General features: G+C 48.5%; 1 protein-coding gene across 1 annotated transcript in view; it reads right to left on the reverse strand.

Annotated features, from left to right (window-relative positions):
• Window positions 1–224: 224 nt before the first annotated feature.
• CHCHD5 (coiled-coil-helix-coiled-coil-helix domain containing 5) overlaps window positions 225–20354 on the reverse strand; it is a 56192-nt gene continuing 36062 nt past the window's right edge. Inside the window, exon 4 of the mRNA XM_084776538.1 lies at window positions 225–712. Coding sequence (XP_084632664.1) covers window positions 689–712 — 24 coding nt within the window. The 3' untranslated portion in view covers window positions 225–688. The remainder of the gene's footprint in view (window positions 713–20354) is intronic.

Genomic DNA, 20354 nt, shown 5'->3' on the forward strand with positions numbered 1-20354 from the left:
AAACTCACCATCGGATCACACCTCTGGGTGTGTCTATAAGGGGATTTCCAGAGGGAAAAAAAAAATTTTTTTTTTTTTTTTGTTTTTTTGAGACAGGGTTTCTCTGTGTAGCCTTGGCCATCCTGGACTCACTTTGTAGACCAGGCTGGCCTCGAACTCACAGCGATCCGCCTGCCTCTGCCTCCCGAGTGCTGGGATTAAAGGCGTGCGCCACCACGTAACCGAGCGGGGAAGACTCGCACGGAAAGTGAGCTGCACCATCCCGTGGCGTAGGTTCCTGCCGTGAACAAAATGGAGAAAAAGAAGAAAGCAAGCTCCGCACCAGCGGTCCTGCTGCAGCTGTGTAAACAACTTCAAGTGCAAGGCGAAAAGTCTCAGGCAGGGCTCAAAATCATCTGCAGGTAGGAAGGAGAGCCCAGCCATCTTCCTCCAACAAAGAAAGAGTAAGGAATTGGTAGGGAGCCCGATACGTATTCATGTGGGAGAAGCAGTTTGGGTAGAGCTTTTTCCAGCACGTGCTCAGCTCAAGATGCTTGCATCTGAGCCTGCGCGGTTAGGGCTGTAATTCCGGAAGTGTGCGTAGCAGAACAGCAGTGTCCCATAGCGATGGAACAGTGGTGTAGCATTGAGATGCCCAATGGGAACTAGAACTTCCTGGTCACTTCCTGATCACTTCCAGCTTCCACCATCACTTGTCACCAGCCACGGTGTGCTAGGACAGAGAAAGCAAAAGCAGAGCTGTTGTTTGTTTTCTCCACCAGTTTACACTAAGGCAGTCTTTACCGTACTCTTCAGCACACCTCATACAAGGCCTATCTTATCCCTGTGTCTTGCCGTCTTTCTCTTACCCTTTCTACTCCTCTTCTCATTTTTGTTTTCCTTAGCCAGGGTCTCACTTCACAACCCTGGACAGCCTGGAACTCCATATGTAGACCAGGCTGGCCTGGAGCTCACGGAGATCCACCTGCCTCTGCTTCCTGAGTGCTGGAAATTAAAGATGTGTGCCACCATGCCCGGCCACTTTTTACTTTTTAATTGGTTTTAATGATTATTTATTTTTCTCTCATATGCATTAGTGTTTTGTCTTCATGTGTCTGTACGAGGGTGTCAGATCCCAAGGAACTGGAAGAGTGGCCAGTGCTCTTACCCGCTGAGCCAACCCTTTAACTTCAGTAACTACTGGAGGGCAAACAACCAAGGACAGTACAGTTTGTACTACAGTTTTAGTTAATCAGATTAGGTTGGGAAGAAAGTAAAGTGGGTGAGGATAGAGATAAGTAAAAAATATTGAGGCTGGTGAGGTAGCCGAGACGGGAAAGTTGGTTGGGATTCTATTAGGGCCCACAGATTTTAGTGTTATTAAAGCTATGTAAGGTCAAGGTTAAGAAGTAAAAAGAGGGGGCCCGGAAAGATGGCTCAGCAGTTAAGAGTACTGGCAGTTCTTCTGAAGGAACTGGGTTCAGTTCTCAGCACCCACATAGCAGCTCACAACTGTCTGTAACTCTAGATCCACTGGCTCTGACACCCTCACACCAATGCACATAAAATAAAATAAATAAAAATCCTATACCCTCTTCTGACTTCCGTGAGCACCAGACACACATGTGATACACATATAGACATGCAGAAAAAACACTCAAACACATAAAACAAAGTAAATTAATCTTAAAAAAAAAAAAAAAGGCAGGGCATGGTGGTGCACACCTTTATTCCCAGCACTCAGGAGGCAGAGGCAGGTGAACCTCTGTGAGTTTGAGGCCAGACTGTTCTACAAAGTGAGTCTAGGACAGCCAAGGCTACACAGAGAAACTCTGTCTCAAAAAAAAATTTGTTTTTAAAGTGACTGTCTTGAAAAACAAAACAAAACAGAGTGAATTAGGTGAAATCCCAGACAGCAAACTCAAGATTATAAACATGTTCAAAGAAATCAAAGAACATAAGCTCCTGACTGAGAACACAAATAGCTGAATGGAATGATTCAAGGTGGAAGAGAAATTCAACAAAGAGGTAGAAGCATGGAGGAAAAACTAATCTGAAATACTAGAAACAGAGAACACAGTAAGTAAGCCAAATAAAACTCCCTGGGGGAAAGTCCCGCCAATAGAAACAATCAACATAACTGTGGAGCCTTTAAGGATGGTAATGGAACTGGAACAGTCAAACAAAGGAGACAATAAACTAACCAGAAGGTATGCGTGAGAGTCCCAAGTTACAAGCAGCAGCATGAAAAGACCAAGCCTCCTGAGGCGAACAGGGGTAGATGAAGGAAAACAGTGTATTTCCAAAGACATAGAAAACACTTAACCAAGCGAGTGAGAATCCTTACAGAAGCCAGAGGAATAACTTAGTGGTTAAGAGTATTTATTTCTCTTGCAAAAGACCAGGGTTCAGTTCCCAGCCCCCATATGGTGGCTCACAACCATCTGTAACTCAAGTTCTAGGGAATCCAGTGGCCTATTTTGATTTTTGTGGGCTCCTGCACACATGTAGTACACATAATACACATATTAAATAAATAAATAAAAATTTAAAAGCATAACAGAAAATGTCCCAGACTTGGGAAATGAGATGTCAATCCAGAAAAGGGGGCATTTGAGACACCAAACAGACAAGACCAAAAAGGACTGTCCCATCTCATAACTATAATTAAAACATTAAATATACAGAGCAAAGAAACTACATTGAAAGTAGCAAAAGAAAAGCCATTATGTTATATATAAAAACAGACCCATCAAAATAGTAGCAGATCTGTTAGCTCAAGACTTTAAAATCCAGCAGGAACTGGACAGAGGTATTTCAAGATATTTTTCTTATTTTTCTTTCTTTTGTTTTTGTTTTTTGGCACAGGGTTTCTCTGTGTAGCCTTGGCTGTTCTGGACTCACTTTGTAGATCAAGCTGGCCTCGAACTCACAGAGATCCACCTGCCTCTGCTTCCCTGAGTGCTGGGATTATAGGCGTGCTCCACCTTGCCCAGCTTCTTCAAGATATATTTCTGAAAAACAAAAACTGCCAACACAGACTATTATACCCAGCAAATCTATCTGATATAGTTAAAGGGAAAATAAAAACTTTCCATGATTAAAAAAAAAAATAGGTCAAGGAATTTACTAAGACAGCAATATAGAAATACTTGAGTGACGCCTCTGGACTGAAGAGAACTGTTCCATTCTTGAGGCCTCAGGAAAGAATAAACATCACCAGAATAAGAAAGTAAGAGAGAAGGGGCAGAGGAAGCTACACAATAAGCAAAATGAAAGGAATCCATACACATTCCAATAATGAGACTACTAATAGCCTCAACTTCCCAGTCAAAAGTCAGACTGGAAGAGCAGACCAAGCAAACACAGGAAGCATCTATTGGCTACCTCCAAGAGAAGCACCTCACCATAGAAGACAGCTACAACCTTAGCATGAAATCCTGGGAAAAAAGGTGTTGTAAGCAAATGGACCTAGGTGCCCCGTCCCATGGGGTCTTCAAATGGAACCTGGGAGGGGTGCCAGAGTGAAAAAAGGACAGGAGACACGAAGAAATGAGGGCAAGTCTGGATTCTGATCAAGCCTCGTTTATTGAAAATTTTCACAGGGTTTTTATAGAGAGTCTCGGAGGGGCAAGGGCAGGGTTGCTATGGAAACCTAAGGGCAGCTATTCTACTCTCTAGCCTGGTAGTAAAAACTTCAAGATAAGGAAATACGTTCTGAGAGAATGCAGCTGCAGAGGTGGTAAGCAAGCGGGTTCCTAGGACCTAATGAGGATGCTCTGCTATATATCTCAGTAGTAAAAACTTCAAGGATAGGGAGGTAAGTTCTGAGGAATGCAGCTGCAGAGATAAGGCAAACAAGCAGCTTCCTGGGACCGGGACCAGGTGGTGTGGCTTCAGGCTGACCCTCAGCTTGCTGTGTGCCAAGCAGAGGTGTAGAAAATGGAGCCTACAGGCAAGGTGGAATTGCCTATGTTTTAAGCCAAGAGCCACTAAGGGTGGCTCCCCACACCTAGGGAAGGAGCAGGCATCCATGTTGTAATAGATAACAAAATAGACTTCAAACCAAGACAGTGAGAAGAGTCACCAAAGTTGCTTCATAGTGTGTAAGACCTACCAAGAGAGCATTCCAGTGCAGAGCATACATGCCCTGAAAACAGGTGCGCCCAATCTCAGACAGCAAATACCATTAGTAAAGCCCAGACTGGTCCTAGCACAAGGTAGTGGGTGATTTTGTGGAAAATGTAAACAAAGTGTAGTGTGTTTTCTATCAAAAGATTAAATAAGACAGAAGTTAAAGTGTGCTTAAATGAAGCAGATTGGCAGAAACACAGATTTCTTTGGCGACAGCACTTCTTGAAACCAAAATATGTGCTCGAGGTAGCACTTTCTGCTCAAAATCACCTTCTTCTTGTCAGCTGTTGTTGCTTTATAAAGCAGACAAATTTAGGAATGTGGGGCCAAGCTCTGACCACTCAGGTGAGAGACAGGGCCCCTTTGCTTGATTTGGCTATGCGCCCTTCTGAAAAGAAAACTCTTGGCCTTGCTAAAATGCTTTGAATTGTGTGATCACTTTCTTGAGAACCACAGATCCTTTCTTACAACTTCAAAATCCCACGGTACTTCCTCCAAAATACAACATATATTTTCCACACACAGCACGTCTCAACAAATAGAGGAAAGTGAAAATAATGCTTCTGTCGGGAGCCAACCCAAGAAGGTCACTCAAGGCTAAAAGAATCTACTGGCTATGGAAAAATACTGATGGCCCATTCCAAAGCTAACTTCCTCCTTTCAGCCTCTGCATAACTTCCTCCTTTTAGCCTTTGCATAACCTCCTCCTTTCACCCCCTGCAGATGTTGTTCAGCAGGATAGCTCGGGACTTTCCGCGAGAGATAGTGTTCCGAGATAAACCACAGGATGTTCCCCTGATGGCATCATCTGGAGGCATTCTCCGGCCCCCGCCCCTGCTGCTTAGCCCCTGCCTCCACCCCATATAAGCTTTTGCTTTTGATTCAATAAACAGACCTTGATAGGAGTTCTACTTGGTCTCGCCTCCTTCTTTCTCGTCCCATCTTTTCAGGTATGGCTCCCCTCGCGACCCCGTAATTACTGGTCCTGCTGGACGGGACATGCTTCGTGTTCTGTCTGATTGCACTTGGCTGAGACTACAAATCTACAACAAAAGAAACCTTAGGACAGACACAGACTAATAGAGATTGAACAGCATACTACAGAATCATGGATAAGTGGGTACCCAAAGAAATCAAGAAGAAGAAGAAAAATCCTAGAATCTGAAAGACCCCACTTCTAAATGTTGTTTAGTCAAGGCTTACTATTTTGTAAATGATTCTATTTTGTAAGGCTTGTACAATGGTTAAGGGAGGTCACCTGAAAGGCTCAGTCAGACTGGAAAAATACCACCATGTCACAAGGCTCGCAGACGTCACAAGGTTCATGGTCACCCACCATTTCACAAGGTCTATACAAGCGGTTCTGGCCAAGTTATTGAAAAAACAGGATGTATGGTCAGTGAATAGGCTAAATCTAGCCGCATTAAGTTAGCCAATCAAGACCCTGTAACTATGCTTCTCGCTTCTGTAACCCCCGCTTCCTGCTTCTCACCCTATAAAAGGGTCTCCTCCCCTTCACTCGGCGCGCCAGTCATCCGATAGACTGTGTCGCCCGGGTACCCGTGTAATCAATAAAGCCTCTTGCGTTTGCAACCGGACTTTTGGTTTCGCTGGTTCTTGGGGAGGGTCTCCCTGACGAAGGACACTCCGTGAGGAGGGTCTTTCATTTGGGGGCTCGTCCGGGATAGAGACCCCCGCCCAGGGACCACCGACCCAAAATCGGGAGGTAAGTTCTCTGCTGCTGGCATTGTGGGTATTGTGTGTCTTGTTTGTCTCCTGGTTGTCCTCCATCTCTGTGCTACTCTGAGACTCAATTGGGTCATTAGTATCTGGTGGAGGCTAGAAGGAGTTGACGAACTCGGACTTCTCCTCCACACCCCTGGGAGACGTCCCACGGGGGTATCCGGGGTCCTTAGGACCCATCTGAGAGGACGATCCGACTCGGCTTGGTTGGGGCTTCGCCCCTGGTCAACGGATACGCTCCTCATCTGGGAGACGGGGAAACCGGAACCCCAACGCAGTCTCCAATTGGTTTACTTTCATTTTGGTGCCGGCACCGCGCAGCGCGATCCATCTCTTTTGGTTTGTTGTTAATCTTTCTTGTCACTCTGTGTACACTCCCTTTCTCTGCAGACATGGGCCAGACAGTTACCACCCCGCTGACCTTAACCCTTAAACATTTCAGGGAAGTCCGGACCATCGCACACAACCAATCTGTGGAGGTCCGTAAGGACCGATGGCAAACGTTCTGTGCCTCCGAATGGCCAACCTTCAATGTTAACTGGCCACCGGAGGGCTCTTTTAACCTGACTCTCATTTTACAGGTTAAGGCAAAGGTGATGGACCCAGGCCCTCATGGCCACCCTGACCAAGTCCCATACATCATTACTTGGGAGACTCTGGTCCGCGACCCACCCCCTTGGGTTAAGCCTTTCCTTTCCTCGCCACCTCCGTCGGCTCCACCGGCCTTACCACCCCCTTTGACTCCCACACCCACTCCCCAGACGGGACTATACCCCGCGGTCCTCAGACCCCCTCCCAAGGTCCTTCCCCCCGAGGACAGGACCCTCCTAGACCTCCTGTCCGAGGAACCACTCCCTCCACCTTACCAGGGCCCTCAGCCCCCGGCGGGTGCTGCACCTCCCGCCGCTCCGGAGGCACCTCCCCAATCCCAAGCAGCCGCTTCCTCCCCTGTGGCGGGCCGCTTGCGGAACCGCCGGGAACAAACCCCGGATGCCACCTCCCAGGCTTTTCCCTTGCGAGCAGGCAATGGAGGACAAATTCAATATTGGCCTTTCTCTGCCTCAGACCTCTACAACTGGAAAAATAATAACCCTCCTTTTTCTAAGGATCCCACTAGACTTACTTCCTTGATCGAGTCTATTTTAGTGACTCACCAGCCTACCTGGGACGACTGCCAGCAACTCCTGCAGACGCTCCTGACCACCGAGGAATACCAGCGAGTCATTCAAGAGGCACGGAAAAATGTCCCAGGAGAGAACGGGCGCCCAACCCAGCTGCTCAACGAGATTAATAGCGCTTTTCCCTTAGAACGCCCTGAATGGGACTTCAATACACAGGAGGGTAAGAATCACCTACGCCTCTATCGCCAGTTGCTTATAGCGGGTCTCCAAAAGGCTGCTAGGCGGCCCACGAATTTGGCACAGGTCAAGATGGTTACACAAAAATCTGATGAAACCCCTTCCGCCTTCTTAGAAAGACTGAAGGAAGCTTATAGGGTCTATACACCATATGACCCTGAGGACCCCCTCCAGGCTACCACTCTGGCCATGTCGTTTGTTTGGCAGTCAGCCCCAGATATAAGGCGGAAGCTAGAGAGATTAGAAGAGTTGAAAGAGAGCACAGTACAGGATTTGCTGAAGGAAGCTGAGAAAGTGTATAATAAGAGAGAGACTCCAGAAGAAAGAGAGGATCGGATCAGGAGAGAGAGTGAGGAAAGGGAAGAAAAACTGAGAAAAGAGGCAGAGGAAAGAGAAAATATTCGGGACAGAAAAAGGAACAGGGAAATGAGCAGATTGCTGGCCACCGTTGTAACAGGACAGACACAGGGTAGACAGGAACCTGGAGAGCGGAGGGGGCCACGGGTGGATAAAGACCAATGCGCCTATTGTAAGGAAAAAGGCCATTGGGTCCGAGACTGCCCCAGACGGCCAAAGGGAACCAGAAGACCCCGGACCTCTACCACTCTCTTGAACTTGGAAGATTAGGGCCGTCAGGGCCAGGAGCCTCCCCCTGAGCCCAGGTTAACCCTTAATGTGGGGGGGCAACCAGTGACCTTTTTGGTTGACACGGGGGCACAGCACTCGGTCCTTACATCTACACCGGGGCCTTTGACCAACAAAACTGCCTGGGTGCAAGGCGCAACCGGCACAAAGACATACCGATGGACCACTGAAAGAAAGATCCAGCTTGCGACCGGTAAGGTCTTGCATTCTTTCCTACATGTCCCTGACTGCCCCTATCCTCTTCTGGGCAGAGACCTTCTGACTAAGTTAAAAGCGCAAATTTACTTTGAGGATGGGAAGGCCCATGTAACCGGGCCACAAGGGAAACCAATCCATGTCTTGGCCTTGGATGTGGAGGAAGAATATAGGCTCTACGAGGCTGAATCCGAAAAGCAGCCACCCTTAACATGGCTGGAGCATTTTCCCTCGGCCTGGGCTGAAACTGGTGGAATGGGGCTGGCATCTAACCAGCCCCCCCTGATGGTCACTCTAAAAGCTACGGCAACCCCAGTTTCTATAAAGCAGTATCCCATGTCTCAGGAAGCCTACCAAGGCATACGGCCCCATATTCAGAGATTGCTGGACCAAGGGATACTGGTGCCATGCCAATCCCCCTGGAACACCCCCTTACTTCCTGTTAAGAAGCCCGGGACTAATGACTATCGCCCTGTCCAGGACTTAAGGGAAGTTAATAGGCGGGTTGAGGACATCCACCCAACTGTGCCAAATCCCTATAACCTCCTGACCAGCCTGCCCCCATCACACATCTGGTATACAGTACTAGATTTAAAGGATGCCTTCTTCAGCCTAAGGCTCCACCCGGACAGCCAACCCATCTTTGCCTTCGAATGGAAGGACCCAGAAAAGGGACTGTCCGGGCAGCTAACTTGGACTAGACTACCCCAAGGATTTAAAAACAGCCCTACCCTGTTCGATGAAGCCTTGCATAGAGACCTGGCGGACTTCCGAGTCCAACACCCAACCTTAATCTTGTTGCAATATGTTGATGACCTTTTATTGGCCGCCCAGACTGAGGATGATTGTCGGGCTGGGACAGAGGCCCTCTTGAAGACTCTTGGACACTTGGGATATCGGGCCTCATTTAAAAAGGCCCAAATCTGTCAGCCCCAGGTGACTTATTTGGGATACCAGATCAGAGAGGGGAAAAGGTGGCTAACCCAGGCAAGAAAGCAAGCAATCCTCCAGATCCCCGTGCCCAAGACCCAGAGACAACTCCGGGAATTCCTGGGTACAGCAGGCTTCTGCCGGCTCTGGATCCCAGGATTTGCAGAGATGGCAGCCCCTTTATACCCCCTCACCAAGCAAAGTACTCTCTTTACCTGGGAAGAACCCCAGCAGCAGGCATTCGATGCCATCAAAGAAGCCTTACTTTCCTCCCCAGCCCTGGGACTTCCAGACCTGACCAAACCCTTTGAACTGTACGTTGACGAAAGGTCTGGGTATGCAAAAGGAGTGCTCACGCAAAAGCTCGGGCCATGGCGGCGTCCCATCGCTTATCTATCCAAAAAGTTAGATCCAGTAGCCTCAGGATGGCCACCATGTCTCCGCATGGTGGCAGCAGTGGCCATCCTGGTCAAAGACTCTGGCAAGTTGACAATGGGACAGCCTCTCACCATCCTGGCTCCTCATGCCATGGAAGCCTTAATCAGGCAGCCGCCTGACAGATGGTTGTCTAATGCCCGGATGACCCATTATCAGACTCTTTTGCTGGACCCTGAAAAAGTCACTTTCGGACCCCCTGTGACTCTGAACCCTGCCTCCCTACTTCCCTCGCCCGAGCCCCCCGATAACCATGATTGTCTGCAGATATTGGCTGAGACTCACGGGACCCGCCCTGATCTAACTGACCAGCCCCTCCGGAATGCTGACTGCACCTGGTTTACGGACGGCAGCAGTTTCCTGGAAAATGGAGAACGGCGAGCAGGAGCCGCCGTAACAACCACCAAGGATGTAATTTGGTCCAGCCCTCTCCCCCCGGGGACATCAGCCCAGCGTGCCGAGCTGATAGCTCTGACCAAAGCACTGCAGCTGGCCAGCGGTAAACGCCTCAACGTATACACCGACAGCAGGTATGCCTTTGCCACAGCCCATATCTATGGAGAAATTTACCGGAGGAGGGGCCTACTGACCTCGGAGGGCAAAGAAATTAAAAATAAGACTGAGATACTGGCCCTGCTAAAAGCCCTACACTTGCCCCGTGAACTCAGCATCATACACTGCCCGGGGCACCAGAAAGGAACTTCCCTGGAGGCAGAGGGAAACAGGATGGCCGATAAAGCCGCTCGCTTGGCAGCACTCTCCGGGAAAAGGCCTAGCAAACTTCTGGTCACCGCCGACCAAACCTCCGAAGGCTCCCAGTCAGATTCCCAAGCCCGCCGAGGCTGGGAATACACGGAAAAAGACATTCACCTGCTACAGAAAATGGGGGCCACCTGTGCTACCCCTGATCAATGGACCTACCAGGGCAAGGTCGTGGCCCCGCTCAAGGCCACTGCCTACTTGATTGACTTTTTCCACAAGCTAACCCATCTGAGTGCACGGAAAATGAGCACACTCCTGAAGAGGGAAGAGACTGGATTATTCCTATTAGGAAAGGAGGAGGCCATCAAACGGGCAACAGACTCCTGCGTGGCCTGTGCCCAGGTCAACGCTAGTAAAAACCCTCTTGCGCAAGGGGCTAGACTGAGGGGGCACCGCCCCGGCACCCATTGGGAGATCGACTTCACTGAGATCAAGCCCGGTATGTATGGCTATAAGTACCTACTAGTTTTTATAGATACCTTCTCCGGATGGATTGAAGCCTTCCCCACCAAGCATGAGACAGCTAAGGTGGTCTCGAAGAAGCTCCTGGATGACATCTTTCCCCGGTACGGAATGCCCCAGGTAATAGGGTCGGACAACGGCCCTGCCTTCATCTCCCAGGTAAGTCAGTTGGTGGTCCAGCTATTGGGGATCGATTGGAAATTACATTGTGCCTACCGCCCCCAGAGTTCAGGTCAGGTAGAACGAGCTAATAGAACCATCAAGGAGACTTTAACTAAATTAACGCTTGCAACTGGCACTAGAGACTGGGTGACCCTCCTCCCCTTAGCATTATATCGTGCCCGTAACACCCCAGGGCCACACGGACTCACACCCTTTGAAATCATGTATGGCTCACCCCCTCCTATTGTTAATTTCCTAGATTCTGAAGTTGCCGATTATGCCAACAGTCCCTCCCTATGGGCCCACCTAAAGGCTCTACAGATGGTCCAGAAAGAGGTATGGAAACCTCTAGCAGCAGCATATAGAGAACAGCTTAACAAACCTTTGGTTCCTCACCCCTACCAGGTGGGGGACTCTGTATGGGTCAGACGACACAATTCCAAGACCCTGGAACCACGTTGGAAAGGACCCTACTCGGTTCTCCTGACCACTCCCACCGCACTCAAAGTAGACGGGATCGCCGCCTGGATCCACGCTTCCCACGTAAAGGCAGCTCAAACCAGCCCGGACAACCCGGCCCCCGGGGAACCAACTGAAGAGAGATGGCATCTCCAGCGGACTCCAAACCCGCTCAAGATAAGACTCACTCGTTCTTAATCCTCCTCTATATTGTCTTGTGGATCCCAGGGGCCTTAGCTGGCCCGCACGTGCCCAAGTCCCAAACCTGGGAAGTTCTAAACAACCAGGGAGATGTCATATGGTCCACTTCTGGAACTCACGCCCTATGGACTTGGTGGCCGGATTTGACCCCAGACCTCTGTAAAATGGCAGGCGAGTCACCTGTCTGGTTCCCTGGCCCTAATCTCCCTGAACTCAGTGAGACTTCATGCTCTAAGGACAGCCCTCCATCAGGCAACCTCCCCATCCGTATACCATCCGATCTGTATGGATGTTCAAATCATTACACCCGGACTAACCTCCGGTCTGCTGAGTTCTATGTATGTCCAGGGCAAGGTCAATCCCGACAGTTTAGACGTCAATGTGGAGGGATTACTAATTTCTATTGTGCTTCATGGGGATGCGAAACTACAGGCGAGGCCTCCTGGAACCCTTCCTCTAGCTGGGACTTAATTGTAGTAAAGAAAAATCACACCAATGACCCTAACTGCCCTCAACCTTGCTGGAATAGCTATTGCAACCCTTTGGTCATTAAGTTTACAGACAAAGGAAGACAAAATCGTCACTGGCTCCAGGGAAACAAGTGGGGACTGCGATTATATGCCCCGGGAAAAGACCCTGGATTGACTTTTATAATCAAATTATCCCTAACTACAGCTTCCACTCTGGCTATAGGCCCGAATCCCGTCCTCACTGAGCCGCGTCAGGCCCAGCCAAAACCACAGGTACTACCCCAACCCACACCATCAAGGTCATATTCAGTACCTGATTCCTCTCCTGTACCTAACTCCTCTCCTATGTCCACCCCCTACCCAGGGACAGGGGATCGCCTCCTGCAGGTCTTAGAAGGGGCCTTTTTAACCCTAAACTTTTCTGACCCTCGTAGAACCCAAGAATGCTGGCTGTGTTTGAGCTCAGCCCCACCTTATTACGAGGGAATTGCGGTAACAGGAAATTACTCCAATTACACCTCGGCCCCCTCAAGCTGCTCTCAGAACAGCAGACACAAGTTAACCCTACCCGAAGTTACTGGAAAAGGGCTCTGCTTAGGAAAAGTGCCCCACTCCCATCAGGCCCTATGCAACAAAACCCTCACGATCTATCCCGGCAAATATTGGCTCACCGGGCCTACTGGGACTCAATGGGCCTGCAACTCGGGACTAACCCCCTGTGTGTCAGCCACAGTGCTTAACCAAACCAGTGACTTCTGTGTTCTGGTCGAAGTCTGGCCCAGGGTTACCTACCATCACCCTAGTTATATATACTCTCATTATGAAGGAATGACCAGACATCCCAGAGAACCTGTCTCCCTCACCCTAGCCTTGTTGTTAGGTGGTCTCACCGTGGGAGGAATAGCTGCAGGAATAGGAACAGGAGCCACCGCCCTAGCTGAAACATACCAGTTCAGACAGCTCCAGCAGGCCATGCACACCGATCTTGTGGCATTAGAAGAATCTATATCGGCCCTAGAAAAATCATTAACCTCACTCTCTGAGGTGGTCCTCCAGAACAGGAGAGGACTGGACATTCTGTTCCTTCAAGAAGGTGGACTCTGTGCAGCTCTGAAGGAGGAATGCTGTTTCTATGCGGATCATACTGGGCTAGTCAGAGATAGTATGAGCAAATTAAGAGAGAGACTAAAGCAGAGACAGCGTCTCTTTGAGTCAGGCCAGTCATGGTACGAGAGATGGTTTAATGGGTCCCCCTGGTTTACCACCCTAATCTCCTCCCTGCTAGGACCAATCATTATTATACTCTTGATTCTCCTATTTGGACCCTGCATCCTCAACAGATTGGTCCAATTCATGAAAGATAGGTTATCCATAATCCAAGCGATGGTCCTCACCCAGCAATACCATCGCCTGAAGCAGGAAATGGAAACTGAAATAGAATGAAAGATTCCATTCTAGTTCATAGAAAAAGGGGGGAATGAAAGACCCCACTTCTAAATGTTGTTTAGTCAAGGCTTACTATTTTGTAAATGATTCTATTTTGTAAGGCTTGTACAATGGTTAAGGGAGGTCACCTGAAAGGCTCAGTCAGACTGGAAAAATACCACCATGTCACAAGGCTCGCAGACGTCACAAGGTTCATGGTCACCCACCATTTCACAAGGTCTATACAAGCGGTTCTGGCCAAGTTATTGAAAAAACAGGATGTATGGTCAGTGAATAGGCTAAATCTAGCCGCATTAAGTTAGCCAATCAAGACCCTGTAACTATGCTTCTCGCTTCTGTAACCCCCGCTTCCTGCTTCTCACCCTATAAAAGGGTCTCCTCCCCTTCACTCGGCGCGCCAGTCATCCGATAGACTGTGTCGCCCGGGTACCCGTGTAATCAATAAAGCCTCTTGCGTTTGCAACCGGACTTTTGGTTTCGCTGGTTCTTGGGGAGGGTCTCCCTGACGAAGGACACTCCGTGAGGAGGGTCTTTCAAATCAAATAAAAATAAAAACAGAACAAACCCAAACCTATGAGATACTGTGAAAACAATCAATGAAAGGTCACGCTGAGGGGCTGGAAATACAGCTTGAGAACAGAGTGCTCAGCTGCTATCTTCAAGGGGGAATGGAGAGAAAGAGACAGAGGGAAGGGAAGAAGGAAGGACAGGAAGAAGCAAATAAAAGAAGGAATGTTGTTCATCATGCCGTGGGTGTCCTGGGTCCCACGCTTTCTTGCTCAGGGTGAGGCTCGAGGCCTTGAGTGCTAAGCCAGATTCCTGGTCTCTGGGGTGGGGGTGGGTGGTGGAAATGAGTTTTTTGTTTTTTTTTTAATTTTTTTCCATGGAGTGGTTACAGTTTTGCTCTTTTAGAATGAGACTGCAGGTCTCAGGCGGCAGTGGAGACTTGCGAGCCCCACAAGACCTCGACGATACCTAAAAGTGTTACAGCTCTTCTTTATGCAGAGAGCACAGCAGAGGAAGTGGGCAAATAAATTAAACCAGCCAGAAGGCTATGAAAATGTTGGTACCCGAAGGCAATGGAAACATGGACGTTCCAGAGGCCTGTGACGATACCACAGTATTACAGCTCTTTGGTTAGGCTGCTGTGTTAAGCGTGTTAGGGGATTCGGGTGGATGGCAGAAGGCAGATCCAGCGAGACACAGGCCAGTGGGGGCTTCCCCAGCCATCAGCACTGGTCTTGCCAAGGTGGATCTGACCATTCTGCAGGCCAGCGAACGGAGGAAAGGTGCTGCAGGCTGGCAGCCCTGGGCGATCTGAAAGCTTGTCAACTCCTCAGGAGCCCTTCCTTCCCCGAAATAAATGATGAGTCTGAGACTGTCATGGTGGAGTGAGAAAGCAAGCCAACCTTTACTCATGAATCAGGGATTTATAAACCTTGGGCAGTGGGAAGGGGGTTGAGGGGGAATGTATCTGATCTGCTAAGGCTAAGGCTGCCAGGAGACTTAATCTACATACAGTGGTATGTACATCTACATGCAGTAACATGGGGCCCTGTCATAAGAAGGAGAACACAGTACAGTTATCCTACGGATGAGGGGATGACTTCTAGGTACAATTAGAGGTCAGTTGCTGAAGGCTAGGATCTCCTCAGCACAGGGTGAGGTACTTCAAGGAATTTCCTATGCTGGCTGAACAAATTCCTTCTCAGCAAAGAGTAGGGCCTGTCATCTTCCTTGAGGGCTATGTGACACTCCTTACAAAATCTGGGGTTACCAGATCACGTGGAATGGAAACCCTGTTGAGAAAAGGGAGTCCACCTTCACAGACTGAGCACAAAAACGGAGAAGTCAGATTTCAACCTTACCCAGCAGAGTTCCACAAAGGAACATGGAGACACAGAGAGACAGACAGAGACAGGCAGAGAGGGAGAGAGAGAGAGAGCGAGAGAGAGGGAAAGTTAGGATGGCTCCCCTCCTCCCCATTTCTTACCCACAGGAGACCTGCAGCCGCTCTCTTATGGTTCTTCATAGAAACATGCAGTTTCTAGTTCACATCTGAGTACAGAGATACATTCTAACAGCCCCTCTTAAGCACCTTCTCTGATCCAGGTCCTGTCTTTACAAGCAGCAAAAAGAAAATCAGGTGGTCTTAATTCTTTTTATTCTGTGCTGTTTTAAAGATAGCGTAGCTGGAGACAGCTCCAAGTTCAAGAATTTATTTAGCATGTTGGAGGCCCTGGGGTGGACCTCAGTACTGTCAATAATAAGAATGACAAAAATTGGGAGTAAATGAAAGTAACTAAAAGTGCATAAGCTGCAAATTACTAAATAAATCTAAGTATTGTATTAGTTTCCTTTTACTAAGTCAAAATACTGGACAGGGTCAACCTTGGAGGACAAGAGGTTTTCTTAGCTAAGTTTCATGGAAAATGTCTGGGGCTCCCTCTATGGTGGTTATAACTTGTGCTGTCATTTGTTGTTTTTCTCCTTTTACCAAGAAGCAAAGAGATTAAAGCCAAAGAGGTGAAATAGGTTATAACCCTCAATGCCAGGTCCCATAACAAACCACTCCCTCTAGCTAGATGCCAACTCCCAAAGGTTCCTCAGCTCTCAGAACAGCGCCACCTGCTGGGGACCAAGAGAACAAACACATGAGACACTTCATGTTCAAACCACCACAGAAAGTAGTGGGTGTCTGTTCCTCCCTACACTTCCCAGAAGTTTTGGCCTGTGGGCTGCATTCCAGACAAGTCAGAACAGTCCTGGATACTGATGTTCCTACTACGTCAGCATCAGCAACAATCAGAATAATATACTTGGTTTCAACTTGCAGATAAGCCAATGACCTCACACCTAGCAGCAGAGGAGGTCCTTAATGGCAGTGTGTGGCTCATTTTTCCGGAAATTGTAGATAATGGGGTTTCTCTGAGGCTAATCCCTGGAGTCTCTGCGATCCGATGGAGAGACTTAAGGAGGCATGGGGCAAGATATGGCTTGTCCAGAGACCATCTTGCTTTGGGGGTCACATGGCTGTCTTTACACTCTAGAAAAAGCAGGTCATGCCAAGGAATAATGGTGCCAGTCCTAGCAACTGTAGGTCTTGTATTCCTCTTTTCCCAACCAGCCCAAGAGAAGGGGAGCATTTTTCTCAGAATCCCATTTTATTTGAATTCATAAGTAGATGTACAAAAGCAGGAAGATGTCTAGAGTTTTAAGTCCCCTTGACCTTGGAAGGCTAGCTGGGGAAGGGTGGCAGCACCCTGCATGTGCTCCCATGGCTAAGTTGTCCCAGCTAGAGTTGGCCTCTCCCACCTATTGTCCTTGATGTCCTGTTTGGGGGCCCTTCGTCGTGCATCTGGAGGGGCTACCAACACTGTCCTTATGACTCAGCTAGAGTCGAGCACAAGCACATGGTTTACATCCCATTTCTGAAGACACATTAGTCCCTACCAGAGCCAGCTTTCTGCCTAACATGGACAGCATGGGCTTGATGTGCCTGGTGTTAGGGTACAAAGTGTACCTGTCCTACCTTCTAGACCAAGACAGTTATTTCATGAGCTGCTAGAGCATTGACTGCTAAGTGACTCATAGTGAGTCCCTTCCCAAGAATGACCTTGGCCTAGGGCAATAGTCTTACCCAGAGCCACTGGGATGCACAGCTCATCTTACGCTTGCCAGGTCCTCGTTTACCAAAAGAAATGTTCCTAGTAGGGATAGGATACGTGTACATCCAATGACCCACCTCACACTCACAGCAATCCTGTGTGCTATGGGTGGGGCAGCGAAGTTTGCTGTGTGTGTCTGGGGAGGTGGGGATGGGATCATTTCCCATGGAAAAAAGATGTAGCAGAGGCAGCCATGCTTAAGAAGACTGTCCAGAAGACTGTAAGAAATGCCTTTCTTCTCAGCCCAGTTAACTCCAATGAGCCTTTTAAGGTCCAAATACCTATGGCTAGCTACTATGTGGAATGAAGTCACCAAATGTCCTAGAAGTGTTGTTGCATAAAAGGTCATTTCCAGATCTCAGAGGGAAAATCTGTGCTAGCACCTCCAGCTCCATGTGATTTCTTCATAGAAATTCTGCTCAGTGGACAGAGCTAAAAACAGTGCTACTCTCTTTCTCTCTGTAGAGCTGGAAAATCCCTCCAAGACTTACTAGTTACATTTTTGTTGAGCTATGGGCAGCAGCCGGTACAGAACTGAGCTTCAAAACAAGGCCTAATCGGTCCAGCAGAAGAAACTGCAAGAATGTGTGGCAGCTCACACTTTTAATCCAGCACTCAGGAGGCTGGAGCAGGTGAGTCTGTGTGAGTTCCAGGCCAGCCAAACACAGAGAGAGAGAGAGAGAGAGAGAGAGAGAGAGAGAGAGAGAGAGAGAGAGAGAGAGAAAGGGAAGAGAAGGAAGAGGAAGAAGAGGAAGGAGAAGGAGGAAGAAGGAGGAAGAGGTGAAGGAGGAGCCGCCACCACCACAAAGCACACAGTCTGGCCACTGTGCCTGTCAGTGGTGCGCCCAAAGAAAACTCTGTATGTGTAAAACTGAAACGGCAGATTCTGTCTAGTCCTGAAAAACAGATTATGCTCCATTCTTCCCTGTGCTCCACATGGGTATCTGCTGAGACATCACTTACAGCAGGCATGTTTCCAGACAGAGCAATTGCCTCCCCAGGGCACATACCAGCTGTGAGGCACCGTATCACAGGACACACAGAGGATCTGTTAGGTATTCAGGTTCCCTGCTCATATCCAATCAAACAGCAATGCTGCAGGTAGGCAAGAGGACCCTGACGTCCCTGGGACTTTGCAGGCCACTATTACTCGCAGATTGGAGATGCACTGAAAGAGGGAATGGATGCTTCAAAGAGAAAATTAAAAAGATGCACAAGCAGCCAAATCTCAAATTCCCAGCACACCTCTGAGGTATGATGATTGGATTCCAGGACTGTTCCACAAAAGCAGATTCATGGCCAGTATTGTAAATACAGTGAAAGCCCACGACTAGGGAAGCCATGTGCTCCAGGGGAGAACTTACAGATGTTGGTCACTAAATGGCCATGTTGTCAAACTGCCTTCTGAGTGTTTAGTTTACAGCCATAGATCTATGCTGAGAAGGTTCTTCTTGAAAAGGGTGGTGGCCAACATGGAGACTGGTAACTTCAAAACTGCTGAGGATAAGCAACTTGAGTGCCCAGCTGTAGATGGAACATCTGTAACCCCTCAAGGCTCTTCCCAGGGTGACCAAATGAGTCACCCCGTTTCCCACTTCTTACTGTTATTCTCTTGCTTTGATTGGCCACTTGAGGACAGCAGTCAAACCTGACTTTTTAGGACTACTAAGGGGGGCCCTAACATCTCCAGTACCCATCTGCTCACTGCACCCCACACACGGCGTAACTGCCAGCTGCGAAACCACACAGCTGCAGCAAGGCATGGGCTCCACGCACCACATGCGTTGTTCCCCTCTGGTCCTTTCTGTTTGGGTGGTACCTTGTGAGAAGTCCACAGGGATTGGACACTCCTGACTATTCAAGATTTACCTCTCCATATAAAAACAAGGGCTCAGCATCTCTTTCCTGGCCAAATGCATCGTCCAAGTGTCCGGTAGCTTCCCTACTGCTGCCTGGATACTAACAAGGTTCTGGATTTGCTAAGAAGAGGAACGGGGAAATCATATATCAAAGGAACTGTGTGTGGGACACGGGCAATGTTTCTAGTAGGTTCTGGGGGTTCTGGGGCCATCCTTCTCATGTTGCTATCAAATGAGCCAAAAATGTAAACATGAAGAAAGGCACATTCACTGGCAAAGAACATCATCACACTGCACAGGATCAACACTGTCAAGGCCCTGGAGATGATGCCAACACTTGATTGGCTCCTAGAAGCTTGGAGAAGGCAGTGGCCCATACTAAGTGAAGCAGAGACAAGTACCATAACTATCATGAATGGATCAAGAAACTACCTTGGGATAGAAGTCCCTCAAGGTGACAGTGGCCTACAGGAACATCTGGGGAGCATTCCATTTACCCAAGTGATAAAGAACTAATATTCCCAATGAGCGGCTCTGCCAGGCCTGGGCAAAAAAGATGCTGCTATGGAATCCTGCTCCAAACACTAATGGGGGTGATAGAATCCTGTGACAAAGAGGCCAGAGGACAGCACTCCCTTGACAGATGCCAAAGAAATGAGGTTATCACAGGCCACAGCAAGAGAGCCTGTGCAATTAGCCAGGGGAGTCTATCCAACCCAGAATCACAGCTGCTAACAAAAGGGGGTATTTTCCTAGGGACAAATTGTCACTTGACTTATACAGCCAGAGGAAACCAGCAAGGATGACAACGGCTACCACCAATGAAAAACTCTCACCTCTTGCCTGCTTTATGGACTGGAACAAGATAGGAAGATCTAAAAAAAAAAAAGATCCTGGGGCACCGTGCATGGCAAGTGTACATATAGTGACCATTTCCCTTTATCTTTTCTCAGAAGGATTTGTAGTCAAATATTCAGATAACTATACCCCGAGGAAAGGAAAACAGTGAGAACCTTCCAAGACTGTTGGGAACAGAGACTAAGTTAATTTGGAAAGCAGAGACTCAAAGATTGTGGATATAGGGTCAGATATAACTGGGTCCTGGGCCAGGAAGGACCAACGCTTAATGAGCCCACTGTGGGTATGGACCCATGTCACTGATCTATGAGTGTGTAATGGGAACGGATGGGCTTGAAAGTTGTCCCTGGTGTGTGGAGGAGCAATCACACTGAAAAATGCCACATGGCTTCCAGTGGCTGGAATAGTCAATAAAAGTTAATGCCGTAGGAGAGATGGCTGTAGCTCTTTCTCTTGAACTCTACTTTATTTGGTGTGTTTACGCCTCAAACTCCTAACATCCTACTTAGGAGAGAGAAGGTTAGTGGGGAATGGGGGCCCCTTTACTTCTCCTGGCTGTTTAGAGTCAAAGGGCCTTTGGGGCTATAC

This window comes from Acomys minous, assembly GCF_964271855.1.
Source record: "Acomys minous genome assembly, chromosome: 3".
NCBI classification, from domain to species: Eukaryota; Metazoa; Chordata; class Mammalia; order Rodentia; family Muridae; genus Acomys; species Acomys minous.